Consider the following 14,066-nt stretch of genomic DNA (forward strand, 5'->3'; position numbering starts at 1 on the left):
TATCACTCAACCTCTTCTTACGTGTCTGTAACACAGACCTGAGCTGGTTCTGCTTGGGGGAGTAGTGGAGGTGGTGGTTACAGGAGGCCCAGACCAGCTTAGCTCTCCCCCATCCTACAAGCTCCATCTAAGGGTTCTATTTGGGGGAGTAGTGGAGGTGGTGGATACAGGAGGCCCAGACCAGCTTAGCTCTCCCCCATCCTACAAGCTCCATCTAAGGGTTCTATTTGGGGGAGTAGTGGAGGTGGTGGATACAGGAGGCCCAGACCAGCTTAGCTCTCCCCCATCCTACAAGCTCCATCTAAGGGTTCTATTTGGGGGAGTAGTGGAGGTGGTGGATACAGGAGGCCCAGACCAGCTTAGCTCTCCCCCATCCTCAGTGGTGGAAGAAGTACTAAACTGTCATACTTGATAAAAAGTAAAGATGCCTTTAATAGAAAATGACTCAAGTAAAATACTACTTGAGTAGAAGTGTAAAAGTATTTAATTAAAAAATACTTAAGTGTCAAAAGTAAAAGTTTAAATCATTTCAAATTCCTTATATTAAGCAAACCAGATGGCACAATTATTATTTATTTTTTTGCTGGATAGCCACGGGCACTCTCCAACACTCAAGACATGATTTACAACCAAAGCATTTGTGTTTAGTGAGTCCTCCAGATCAGAGGAAGAAGGGAGGACCAGGGATGTTCTCTTGATAAGTGTGTGAATTGGACAATTTTCCTGTCAAAATGTAACAAGTACTTTTGGGTGTCAGGGAAAATGTATGGAGTAAAAAGTAAATTTTATTTCGAAATGTAGAGAAGTAATAGTTGCCAAAAATATAAATTAAAGTAAATTACAGATACCCCCCGAAAATACTTAAGGTATTACTTTACACCACTGCCCATCCTATAAATTCCATCTAGAGGGAGGAGGCTCATCTCGCCCCTCAAGCCCAGCCACCCCTGGTGCCCAGACCCAACCTGTCCAACACTTTCAGCACCACTCTGTCTCCCACCTTGTCCTCCTCGGCCCCCAGGACTTGAGAGTACCTGGCCGCTGAGCTGCTGCTCAACAAGAGCCCCAATGAGCTACCCCAGGGAGAAGACCCTAACAGGAGAGAGGTGAGACACATTGACTATCACTAACCCAGTAGAGGAGACACATTGACTATCACTAACTCAGTAGAGGTGAGACACATTGACTATCACTAACCCAGTAGAGGTGAGACACATTGGTAATGGTTGTAAATCGACAGCACTGGGCAGCATAACACATCTCTCTCTTGCTCGCCTTACTCTCCATCTCTCTCTCCTCTCTCTTCCCTTAACTTCCCTCTGTCTCTCTCTCCATTGTCAGGACAGTTTCTCTCTCTCCGTTGTCAGGACTGTCTCTCTCTCTCTGTTGTCAGGACAGTCTCTCTCTCTCTCTCTCTCTCTCTCTCTCTCTCTCTCTCCGTTGTCAGGACTGTCTCGCTCTCTCTCCGTTGTCAGGACTGTGTCTCTCCGTTGTCAGGACTGTCTCTCTCCGTTGTCAGGACTGTCTCTCTCCGTTGTCAGGACTGTCTCTCTCCGTTGTCAGGACTGTCTCTCTCCGTTGTCAGGACTGTCTCTCTCCGTTGTCAGGACTGTCTCTCTCCGTTGTCAGGACTGTGTCTCTCCGTTGTCAGGACTGTCTCGCTCTCTCTCCGTTGTCAGGACTGTCTCGCTCCGTTGTCAAGACTGTCTCGCTCCGTTGTCAGGACTGTCTCGCTCCGTTGTCAGGACTGTCTCTCTCTCTCTCTCTCTCCCTCTCTCTCTCTCTCCATTGTCAGGACTGTCTCTATCTCTCTCTCTCTCTCCATTGTCAGGACTCTCTCTCTCCATTGTCAGGACTCTCTCTCTCTCTCTCTCTCTCTCTCTCTCTCTCTCCGTTGTCAGGACTGTCTCTCTCCGTTGTCAGGACTGTCTCTCTCTCTCTCTCTCCGTTGTCAGGACTGTCTCTCTCTCTCTCCGTTGTCAGGACTGTCTCTCTCTCTCTGTTGTCAGGACTGTCTCTCTCTCTCTCCGTTGTCAGGACTGTCTCTCTCTCGCTCTCTCTCTCTCTCTCTCTCTCTCCATTGTCAGGACTCTCTCTCTCTCTCTCCATTGTCAGGACTCTCTCTCTCTCTCTCTCTCTCCATTGTCAGGACTCTCTCTCTCTCTCTCCGTTGTCAGGACTGTCTCTCTCCGTTGTCAGGACTGTCTCTCTCTCTCTCTCTCTCTCCATTGTCAGGACTCTCTCTCTCTCCATTGTCAGGACTCTCTCTCTCTCCCATTGTCAGGACTCTCTCTCTCTCTGTTGTCAGGACTGTCTCTCTCTCTCTCTCTCCATTGTCAGGACTCTCTCTCTCTCTCTCTCTCTCTGTTGTCAGGACTGTCTCTCTCTCTCCGTTGTCAGGACTGTCTCTCTCTCTTTCTCTCTGTTGTCAGGACTGTCTCTCTCTCTCTCAGTTGTCAGGACTGTCTCTCTCTCTCTCTCTCCATTGTCAGAACTGTCTCTCTCTCTCTCTCTCTCCATTGTCAGGACTGTCTCTCTCTCTCTCCATTGTCAGGACTGTCTCTCAATTCAATTCAAGGGCTTTATTGGCATGGGAAACATGTGTTAACATTGCCAAAGCAAGTGAGGTAGATAATATATAAAGTGAAATAAACAATACAAATTAACAGTAAACATTACACATACAGAAGTTTCAAAACAATAGACATTACAAATGTCATATTATATATATATATATATATATACAGTGTTCTAACAATGTACAAATGGTTAAAGGACACAAGATAAAATAAATAAGCATAAATATGGGTTGTATTTACAATGGTGTGTGTTCTTCACTGGTTGCCCTTTTCTCGTGGCAACAGGTCACAAATCTTGCTGCTGTGATGGCACACTGTGGAATTTCACCCAGTAGATATGGGAGTTTATCAAAATTGGATTTGTTTTCGAATTCTTTGTGGATCTGTGTAATCTGAGGGAAATATGTCTCTCTAAAATGGTCATACATTGGGCAGGAGGTTAGGAAGTGCAGCTCAGTTTCCACCTCATTTTGTGGGCAGTGAGCACATAGCCTGTCTTCTCTTGAGAGCCATGTCTGCCTACGGCGGCCTTTCTCAATAGCAAGGCTATGCTCACTGAGTCTGTACATAGTCAAAGCTTTCCTTAATTTTGGGTCAGTCACAGTGGTCAGGTATTCTGCCGCTGTGTACTCTCTGTGTAGGGCCAAATAGCATTCTAGTTTGCTCTGTTTTTTTGTCAAATAATTATATTTTTGTTTTCTCATGATTTGGTTGGGTCTAATTGTGCTGCTGTCCTGGGGCTCTATAGGGTGTGTTTGTGTTTGTGAACAGAGCCCCAGGACCAGCTTGCTTAGGGGACTCTTCTCCAGGTTCATCTCTCTTTAGGTGATGGCTTTGTTATGGAAGGTTTGTGAATCGCTTCCTTTTAGGTGGTTGTAGAATTTAACGGCTCTTTTCTGGATTTTGATAATTAGTGGGTATCAGCCTAATTCTGCTCTGCATGCATTATTTGGATGCTACGTTGTACACGGAGGATTTTTTGCAGAATTCTGCGTGCAGAGTCTCAATTTGGTGTTTGTCCCATTTTGTGAAGTCTTGGTTGGTGAGCGGACCCCAGACCTCACAACCATAAAGGGCAATGGGCTCTATGACTGATTCAAGTATTTTTAGCCAAATCCTAATTGGTATGTTGAAATTTATGTTTCTTTTGATGGCATAGAATTCCCTTCTTGCCTTGTCTCTCAGATCGTTCACAGCTTTGTGGAAGTTACCTGTGGCGCTGATGTTTAGGCCAAGGTATTTATAGTTTTTTGTGTGCTCTAGGGCAACAGTGTCTAGATGGAATTTGTATTTGTGGTCCTGGTGACTGGACCTTTTTTGGAACACCATTATTTTGGTCTTACTGAGATTTACTGTCAGGGCCCAGGTCTGACAGAATCTGTGCATAAGATCTAGGTGCTGCTGTAGGCCCTCCTTGGTTGGTGACAGAAGCACCAGATCATCGGCAAACAGCAGACATTTGACTTCGGATTCTAGCAGGGGGAGGCCGGGTGCTGCAGACTTTTCTAGTGTCCGTCCGCGCCAATTCGTTGATATACAGTGCCTTGCGAAAGTATTCGGCCCCCTTGAACTTTGCGACCTTTTGCCACATTTCAGGCTTCAAACATAAAGATATAAAACTGTATTTTTTTGTGAAGAATCAACAACAAGTGGGACAAAATCATGAAGTGGAACGACATTTATTGGATATTTCAAACTTTTTTAACAAATCAAAAACTGAAAAATTTTAACCGCACACTTGTTGTTTGTGTACATGGATTTTATAATGTCGTATGTTTTACCCCCAACACCACTTTCCATCAGTTTGTATAGCAGACCCTCATGCCAGATTGAGTCGAAGGCTTTTTTGAAATCAACAAAGCATGAGAAGACTTTGCCTTTGTTTTGGTTTGTTTGGTTGTCAATTAGGGTGTGCAGGGTGAATACATGGTCTGTTGTACGGTAATTTGGTAAAAAGCCAATTTGACATTTGCTCAGTACATTGTTTTCATTGAGGAAATGTACGAGTCTGCTGTTAATAATAATGCAGAGGATTTTCCCAAGGTTACTGTTGACACATATTCCACGGTAGTTATTGGGGTCAAATTTGTCTCCACTTTTGTGGATTGGGGTGATCAGTCCTTGGTTCCAAATATTGGGGAAGATGCCAGAGCTAAGTATGATGTTAAAGAGTTTTAGTAAAGCCAATTGGAATTTGTTGTCTGTATATTTGATCATTTCATTGAGGATACCATCAACACCACAGGCCTTTTTGGGTTGGAGGGTTTTTATTTTGTCCTGTAACTCATTCAATGTACAGTGCCTTGCGAAAGTATTCGGCCCCCTTGAACTTTGCGACCTTTTGCCACATTTCAGGCTTCAAACATAAAGATATAAAACTGTATTTTTTTTGTGAAGAATCAACAACAAGTGGGACACAATCATGAAGGGGAACGACATTTATTGGATATTTCAAACTTTTTTAACAAATCAAATACTGAAAAATTGGGCTTGCAAAATTATTCAGCCCCTTTACTTTCAGTGCAGCAAACTCTCTCCAGAAGTTCAGTGAGGATCTCTGAATGATCCAATGTTGACCTAAATGACTAATGATGATAAATACAATCCACCTGTGTGTAATCAAGTCTCCGTATAAATGCACCTGCACTGTGATAGTCTCAGAGGTCCGTTAAAAGCGCAGAGAGCATCATGAAGAACAAGGAACACACCAGGCAGGTCCGAGATACTGTTGTGAAGAAGTTTAAAGCCGGATTTGGATACAAAAATATTTCCCAAGCTTTAAACATCCCAAGGAGCACTGTGCAAGCGATAAAATTGAAATGGAAGGAGTATCAGACCACTGCAAATCTACCAAGACCTGGCCGTCCCTCTAAACTTTCAGCTCATACAAGGAGAAGACTGATCAGAGATGCAGCCAAGAGGCCCATGATCACTCTGGATGAACTGCAGAGATCTACAGCTGAGGTGGGAGACTCTGTCCATAGGACAACAATCAGTCGTATATTGCACAAATCTGGCCTTTATGGAAGAGTGGCAAGAAGAAAGCCATTTCTTAAAGATATCCATAAAAAGTGTCGTTTAAAGTTTGCCACAAACCACCTGGGAGACACACCAAACATGTGGAAGAAGGTGCTCTGGTCAGATGAAACCAAAATTGAACTTTTTGGCAACAATGCAAAACGTTATGTTTGGCGTAAAAGCAACACCCTGAACACACCATCCCCACTGTCAAACATGGTGGTGGCAGCATCATGGTTTGGGCCTGCTTTTCTTCAGCAGGGACAGGGAAGATGGTTAAAATTGATGGGAAGATGGATGGAGCCAAATACAGGAAGAAAACCTGATGGAGTCTGCAAAAGACCTGAGACTGGGACGGAGATTTGTCTTCCAACAAGACAATGATCCAAAACATAAAGCAAAATCTACAATGGAATGGTTCAAAAATAAACATATCCAGGTGTTAGAATGGCCAAGTCAAAGTCCAGACCTGAATCCAAATCTGTGGAAAGAACTGAAAACTGCTGTTCATAAATGCTCTCCATCCAACCTCACTGAGCTCGAGCTGTTTTGCAAGGAGGAATGGGAAAAAATTTCAGTCTCTCGATGTGCAAAACTGATAGAGACATACCCCAAGCGACTTACAGCTGTAATCGCAGCAAAAGGTGGCGCTACAAAGTATTAACTTAAGGGGGCTGAATAATTTTGCACGCCCAATTTTTAATTTTTTGATTTGTTAAAAAAGTTTGAAATATCCAATAAATGTCGTTCCACTTCATGATTGTGTCCCACTTGTTGTTGATTCTTCACAAAAAAATACAGTTTTATATCTTTATGTTTGAAGCCTGAAATGTGGCAAAAGGTCGCAAAGTTCAAGGGGGCCCGAATACTTTCGCAAGGCACTGTAATTGGAGAATCCAGTGGGTTCTGGTAGTCTTTAATAGTTGATTCTAAGATCTGTATTTGATCATGTATATGTTTTTGCTCTTTATTCTTTGTTATAGAGCCAAAAAGATTGGAGAAGTGGTTTACCCATACATCTCCATTTTGGATAGATAATTCTTCGTGTTGTTGTTTGTTTAGTGTTTTCCAATTTTCCCAGAAGTGGTTAGAGTCTATGGATTCTTCAATTGCATTGAGCTGATTTCTGACATGCTGTTCCTTCTTTTTCCGTAGTGATTCACCATAGTGAAGGCGTAGACTCAGGTTTTCCGGGTCTCTATGTTTTTGGTTGGACAGGTTTCTCAATTTCTTTCTTAGATTTTTGCATTCTTCATCAAACCATTTGTCATTATTGTTAATTTTCTTCGGTTATCTATTTGAGATTTTTAGATTTGATAGGGAAGCTGAGAGGTCAAATATACTGTTAAGATTTTCTACTGCCAAGTTTACACCTTCACTATTACAGTGGAACGTTTTACCCAGGAAATTGTCTAAAAGGGATTGAATTTGTTGTTGCCTAATTGTTTTTTGGTAGGTTTCCAAACTGCATTCCTTCCATCTATAGCATTTCTTAATGTTACTCAGTTCCTTTGGCTTTGATGCCTCATGATTGAGTATTGCTCTGTTTAAGTAGACTGTGATTTTGCTGTGGTCTGATAGGGGTGTCAGTGGGCTGACTGTGAACGCTCTGAGAGACTCTGGGTTGAGGTCAGTGATAAAGTAGTCTACAGTACTACTGCCAAGAGATGAGCTATAGGTGTACCTACCATAGGAGTCCCCTCGAAGCCTACCGTTGACTATGTACATACCCAGCGTGCGACAGAGGTGCAGGAGTTGTGACCCGTTTTTGTTGGTTATGTTGTCATAGTTGTGCCATGGGGGGCATATGGGGGAGGGAATGCTGTCACCTCCAGGCAGGTGTTTGTCCCCCTGTGTGCTGAGGGTGTCAGGTTCTTGTCCGGTTCTGGCATTTAGGTCGCCACAGACTAGTACATGTCCCTGGGCCTGGAAATGATTGATTTCCCCGTCCAGGATGGAGAAGCTGTCTTCATTAAAATATGGGGATTCTAGTGGGGGGATATAGGTAGCACACAGGAGGACATTTTTCTCTGTTAGGATAATTTCCTTTTGAATTTCTAGCCAAATGTAGAATGTTCCTGTTTTGATTAATTTAATGGAGTGAGTTAGGTCTGCTCTATACCAAATTAGCATACCCCCTGAGTCCCTTCCCTGTTTCACACCTGGTAGTTTGGTGGATGGGACTACCAGCTCTCTGTAACCTAGAGGGCAACCAGTGGGTCCGTCTCCTCTATACCAGGTTTCTTGCAGGATGACAATGTCTGTATTACCGATTTCTTTGGTGAAGTCCGGGTTTCTGCTCTTTAGGCCAAAGGCAGATGACCTCAGGCCTTGGATATTCCAGGATAATATAGTGAAGGCTTTTTGTTCCATAGAGTGTCCAATGTTGTTGGTCGTTGTTTGGCCTCAGGCCAGTAAGTGTGAGCAGAGCCTGCTGAGCATCTGGTACATGCCATTGGCTTGGGCGAGTGTGAGAGTGGGGGTTGGGACTGTTTGCCCCCTCATTACCTGGGCGTATGTGTGGCTTCCATGTTGAGGCCCTCTTTGCGGGGGTGGGGTGCATGGGGTGGGCAGGAGTGGCATAGGTCTGATCTGAGGGGGCCTAAATGGGTTGTGGGCATGGTTGACGTGGGGGGGTGTTGATTGGTTGGGGTGGGGGTGTGGATGTGACTGGGTGTACTGTGGTCTGGATGTAATTCCTCTTGGCGTGGGTCCTCTATGTGTAGGTCCAGGGGGGGGTCCTGCAGATCTGGGAGGGTGTCTCGCTGGTCTGGGTGGGGTGTCTATTGATCTGTTGCTCCTGTGTGAAGTGTTGGGGATACGTTTGAGAGCGATGTCCTTTAGAGTTCGGGCAAAGGTGGGCACTGCTGCCTTGTAGAGGTGGACCTGGTCATAGAGGCTGTTCAAGTCCAGGGTGGAGTGGTGGGCCAGGAAAACGTTTGGTTTTGAGGCACAGTCACGGGAAATACTTGCATTTACCCGCTGTATTGTGGCAGGGTGGAAGTCTTTTCGTGGTAGCAGGGTGGAGATAACCACTTGTGCGTTGGGGAAAGTAGAAGAAGCCTTTTCAATCACTCCCTTCAGTGCTGTGGCCACTCTTTCCTGCTGTGCTCTCAGGTCGTTTGTGCCTGTGTGTATTATTATGTGGCTGGGTGAGCCTAGTTTGGCCTCAGACAGAAGGTCTAGGGCGCGCTGGGTGTTTGGACACCAGAGTTTAGACACACTGTGTTAAGGAAAAAGTTTTTTTTCTTCTATATATTTCCCATTTGAGTCCATAAGTAGTACAATCTGTGTCTTGTGTTTGTCCTCAGTGGGTGTGGGTGGGTTGTCAAAAGGGCTATCAGGGTGGCTGACAGGGGGGGTGCTCAGAGGGGGTGAGAGCCTCTGGGCTTGGGGTTCTTCATTTGTCTGTTCTGCTGTGATGTCGACTCTATGGTCAGGGTCTGGTGTGGACTGTTCTGCTGTGGTGTCGAGACTTTTGTTGGGTGCTGAGGTGGGCTGTTCTGCTGACTGTCTGACTGTCTCTCTCTCTCTCTCCGTTGTCAGGACTGTCTCTCTCTCTCTCTCTCTCCGTTGTCAGGACTGTCTCTCTCTCTTTCTCTCCGTTGTCAGGACTGTCTCACTCTCTTTCTCTCCGTTGTCAGGACTGTCTCTCTCTCTCTCTCTCTCTCTCTCTCTCTCCGTTGTCAGGACTGTCTCTCTCTCTCTCTCTCCGTTGTCAGGACTGTCTCTCTCTCTCTCTCCGTTGTCAGGACTGTCTCTCTCTCACTCCCTTGTCAGGACTGTCTCTCTCTCTCTCCCTTGTCAGGACTGTCTCTCTCTCCCTTGTCAGGACTGTCTCTCTCTCCCTTGTCAGGACTGTCTCTCTCTCTCCCTTGTCAGGACTGTCTCTCTCTCTCCGTTGTCAGGACTGTCTCTCTCTCTCTCTCCGTTGTCAGGACTGTCTCTCTCTCTCTCTCCGTTGTCAGGACTGTCTCTCTCTCTTTCTCTCCGTTGTCAGGACTGTCTCTCTCTCTCTTTCTCTCCGTTGTCAGGACTGTCTCTCTCTCTCTCTCTCCGTTGTCAGGACTCTCTCTCTCTCTCCATTGTCAGGACTGTCTCTCTCTGTTGTCAGGACTGTCTCTCTCTCTCTCTCTCTCTCTCTCCGTTGCTCTCTCTCTCTCTCTGTTGTCAGGACTGTCTCTCTCTCTCTCGCTCTCTCTCCGTTGTCAGGACTTTCTCTCTCCGTTATCAGGACTGTCTCTCTCTCTCTCTCCATTGTCAGGACTGTCTCTCTCTCTCCATTGTCAGGACTGTCTCTCTCTCTCTCTCTCTCCATTGTCAGGACTGTCTCTCTCTCTCTCTCTCCATTGTCAGGACTGTCTCTCTCTCTCTCTCCATTGTCAGGACTGTCTATCTCTCTCTCCATTGTCAGGACTGTCTCTCTCTCTCTCTCTCTCTCTCTCTCTCTCTCCATTGTCAGGACTGTCTCTCTCTCTCTCTCCGTTGTCAGGACTGTCTCTCTCTGTTGTCAGGACTGTCTCTCTGATGTGGATCTGGAGAACCTGCTGGGTTGTTCTCAGGCTGGTTCCCAGCGACTGCCCAAGTGGCGGTAAAACAACCTGAAGAAGGCAGGGCTGTTTTGAGTGGGCGGAGTCAATCAGTTGGGATGACAAGGGCACATATCTTATTAGAGTTGAATGGTTATATTTTCATTGATTGTGTCCATGTTATGTTTAAGTTGCCATACTTTTCAAATACAGTTCAAGGTAGAGGAACTGTACATTGCGCTCTACAATTTAAATAAGACAGCAATACCACTTTCATTTTCAGTGTCTTTAACAAAGTCCCTTTATTTTTTATTGAACAAAAACATGCCCAGTCCTTCATTGACATGTTCTACCAGCTGAACAGCATAAGAAGCAGGAGTGTCTCTCTCTCTCTCTCTCCATTGTCAGGACTGTCTCTCTGATGTGGATCTGGAGATCCATGGATCATGCCCAGTCCTTCACTGACATGTTCTACCAGCTGAACAGCATAAGAAGCAGGAGTGTTTTTAACATTCAAAATGAATGAAATCAAGGAAGATCTTGCTGGCTTGTGTTTTGTTATATTTACTGCAACTCAGTTTGACGATCATATTGAACTAACCCTTTCATAACAACACAGCTAATTATCATAAAGTTGCCACAAAATCTCTCTCTCAAAAAGAATTCACCATCAAACAACTTTTCTAAATTATGATTTTATTCAATAGCATGTGCAAATGCAGTTTACTGAAAAACAACAGCAAGATATTACTACCACAGCTACTATACTCTGTTATATGTTACACAGCTGATATCAAGAGAAGGGTGTTAAGAGGAACCGCAGTAGGTCATGTAGGGCGTGATGTGTGTTTCACATGAACAGTCAGTAACAACAGTCATAATGAGTTTGATCATGTGTCCATTAGGCCTATGGATCTTTTATTTGTTATTAATCAGCATGAATTAGATTGAGCAATGAAAGCCCCACTTTTATTCCATAGGCTGGGATCCACGCTATGCAGCTGCTGCCAGAGCGCATTTTTCACTGGCTGTCCACTGGTTTTAAAAACAATGATTGATAGGCAGTTTAAACTTTTTGAATTCAACCATTATTGGGTTCAAATACACATTTAGATTCGTGAACAGCCAACAACCACAATAGGTAAGGCGTAAATAGCTAAATGAGAGAGCAGCAGTGTGATTCACATCAATGTGCTATGTAGATATCAATAATGAGTGATATCCGTATCGTCGTAGACTACACCACTACTGTCATCCTCACCTCCAAGAGTTTATTCAAGTTGGATAATATTTGCAGACTGACAGAAATCGCACCATTGGAAAACATATATATATATTTTAATTTATTTAACAAGTTCTCATTTACAACTGCGACCTGGCCGAGATAAAGCAAAGCAGGGCGACAAAAACAACAGTTTGGACTGTAGCCTACAAAATCCTATTTTCCAGCGATCCATCAAACACATTTTGGTGTGTCATCACAGTGGTCTCTGACTTGTGGTCAGACTTACTCAGGTGGAACAAACTTAAAAGAAGTAGATAAAACATTAAATATCGACATATTAAAAACCTTGTCAGTTACAACTCAATGATGTGGGAATTGTCAGTATGATGTGGGAGGGGTCAGTGTGGATTGGGCTTTTTAGTATGATGTGGGAGGGGTCAGTGTGGATTGGACTTTTTAGTATGATGTGGGAGGGGTCAGTGTGGATTGGACTTTTTAGTATGATGTGGGAGGGGTCAGTGTGGTGTGGGAGGGGTTAGTATGATGTGGGAAGGGTCAGTGTGGTATGTGAGTGGTTCGTATCATGTGGGAGTGGCAAGTGTGGGAGGGGTCAGCGTGATGTGGGAGGGGTCAGTGTGACGTGGGAGGGGTCAGCGTGATGAGGGAGGCATCAGTGTGAAGTGGGTCGGGATCTATTTGGCGTCCAGCAGCATGAGGTGAACAAACAGGCCGGCGGAGGGGATGACATCACCACGCTTGGTGAGCAGAGGGACGTGGCGGTAGCCTGGGAAACAGGATGTGAGGTTTGAATAAGTCAGCAATGAGAGGAGAGAGAAAGAGAGAGAGAGAGAGGGGGGAAAGAGTGAGAGAGAAAGAGAGAGAGGATGACGGAGAAAGAAGAGAGAGGGACAAGACAGAGAGAGACAGAGGGAGGTATTACCGTTCTGTAGACTGGTCAGTGGCAGGCAGTAATGTCCAATCAGGTCGTTCTGTGAGGTGGCGTCATAGTCTTCGACCAGGAAACGCAACATGGCCAGCTCTGGTACCTGGATGTCAAACTGGAACGTCTCATTCCACATGGGGTTAAAACCTGCAGAGAGGAACATCATTCCACATGGGGTTAAAACCTGCAGAGAGGAACATCATTACACATGGGATTAAAACCTGCAGAGAGGAACATCATTCCACATGGGGATAAAACCTGGTGAGAGGAACATCATTCCACATGGGGTTACAACCTGGTGAGAGGAACATCATTCCACATGGGGTTAAAACCTGGTGAGAGGAACATCATTCCACATGGGGTTAAAACCTGGTGAGAGGAACATCATTCCACATGGGGTTAAACCTGGTGAGAGGAACATCATTCCACATGGGGTTAAACCTGGTGAGAGGAACATCATTCCACATGGGGTTAAAACCTGGTGAGAGGAACATCATTCCACATGGGGTTAAAACCTGGTGAGAGGAACATCATTCCACATGGGGTTAAAACCTGGTGAGAGGAACATCATTCCACATGGGGTTAAAACCTGGTGAGAGGAACAGAAAGCCTGGATCAGATACTGACGCTGCGTGTGTGTGTTTGGTGTGCCTGTATGTGTCTCACCGTTGTTCTCGATGGAGCGTGTCTCCTTGCTGCACGTGTCAGCTGGAACACCGTAGATCTCCACTTTAACCAGCGGGTCCACGATGGATTTAGGCTTGTCCTTGTTTAGCTTGGGCAGCTGCTGGGCTGAGATCACCTGGAGATACGCACGCACGCACACACACAAACACAGAGGTCTATAGCAGAAGCCTAATGACTAAGGATATTTCAAAGCATTTGATATACTGTAGTGCTGTTTAGTACACAACATAATGAATCCCTCTTAAACCATATCTCATCTCAATTAAATCAAATCTTCTAATTTGAAACGATGCCACTCAGTTCCTAGCCCCATTTCTCTTAGCAGTGTTCACTATAAGATACGATCTAAAATTAAAAACACAGAAACTCATTTATGTTATCAGAAGGCCATTTTCCTTCCTCAATATATTGCTATTTTATTCATCAATGTACCATTCTCTGTAGTAGCCTTCACTGTGTTCTAATAGTAGCTATTATAATACACTAGTGATTTTCCACTAATGTAATACACTATAGTATCATATATAATACATAGAGTATATATATATACAGTATATAACACACTATAACGGTGATCCTCTCACCATGATGTGGAAGGCCTTGTGTTTGATCCAGGGTCCCTGGGTTAGGGTCATAGGATTGAACTCTGAACCAGCGTATCTCTGGAATTCAGGCTTCAGGATGTATCCACTCAGCCCGTTGGATCGGAACCTGCCCTGGTTCAGGTCCATCTCCTTAGATGGAGTCTGGAAGTTCAGCGCCACTGGAAAGAAAAATCATAATCAATAAAGCATCGATCAATAAATCATCGATCATGAATTTATAGAGAAAGGGGAAGACTGTGACCTGAGCTGGTGCAGAGATTGTTCATTTATAGAGAAAGGGGAAGGCTGTGACCTGAGCTTGTGCAGAGATTATTCATTTATAGAGAAAGGGGAAGGCTGTGACCTGAGCTTGTGCAGAGATTATTCATTTATAGAGAAAGGGGAAGGCTGTGACCTGAGCTGGTGTAGAGATTGTTCATTAATAGAGAAAAGGGAAGACTGCGACCTGAGCTGGTGCAGAGATTGTTCATTTATAGAGAA

General features: G+C 44.7%; 1 protein-coding gene across 2 annotated transcripts in view; it reads right to left on the minus strand.

The window, feature by feature from the left end:
- Positions 1-10,805: 10,805 nt before the first annotated feature.
- The window catches only part of LOC139420113 (1-phosphatidylinositol 4,5-bisphosphate phosphodiesterase delta-1-like), a 94,880-nt gene continuing 91,619 nt past the window's right edge, over positions 10,806-14,066 (minus strand). Inside the window, exons 12-15 of one of the 2 annotated variants that reach the window (XM_071169842.1) lie at positions 13,566-13,744; positions 12,961-13,096; positions 12,292-12,441; positions 10,806-12,135 (exon numbers count right to left, since the gene is read on the minus strand). In XM_071169842.1, the coding sequence (XP_071025943.1) occupies positions 12,044-12,135; positions 12,292-12,441; positions 12,961-13,096; positions 13,566-13,744 (557 nt within the window). In that variant the 3' untranslated portion in view covers positions 10,806-12,043. The remainder of the gene's footprint in view (positions 12,136-12,291; positions 12,442-12,960; positions 13,097-13,565; positions 13,745-14,066) is intronic. The other variant, XM_071169841.1, reaches the window with a different exon arrangement.

The sequence above is a fragment of the Oncorhynchus clarkii genome, chromosome 11, assembly GCF_045791955.1.
Source record: "Oncorhynchus clarkii lewisi isolate Uvic-CL-2024 chromosome 11, UVic_Ocla_1.0, whole genome shotgun sequence".
Lineage (NCBI taxonomy): Eukaryota > Metazoa > Chordata > Actinopteri > Salmoniformes > Salmonidae > Oncorhynchus > Oncorhynchus clarkii.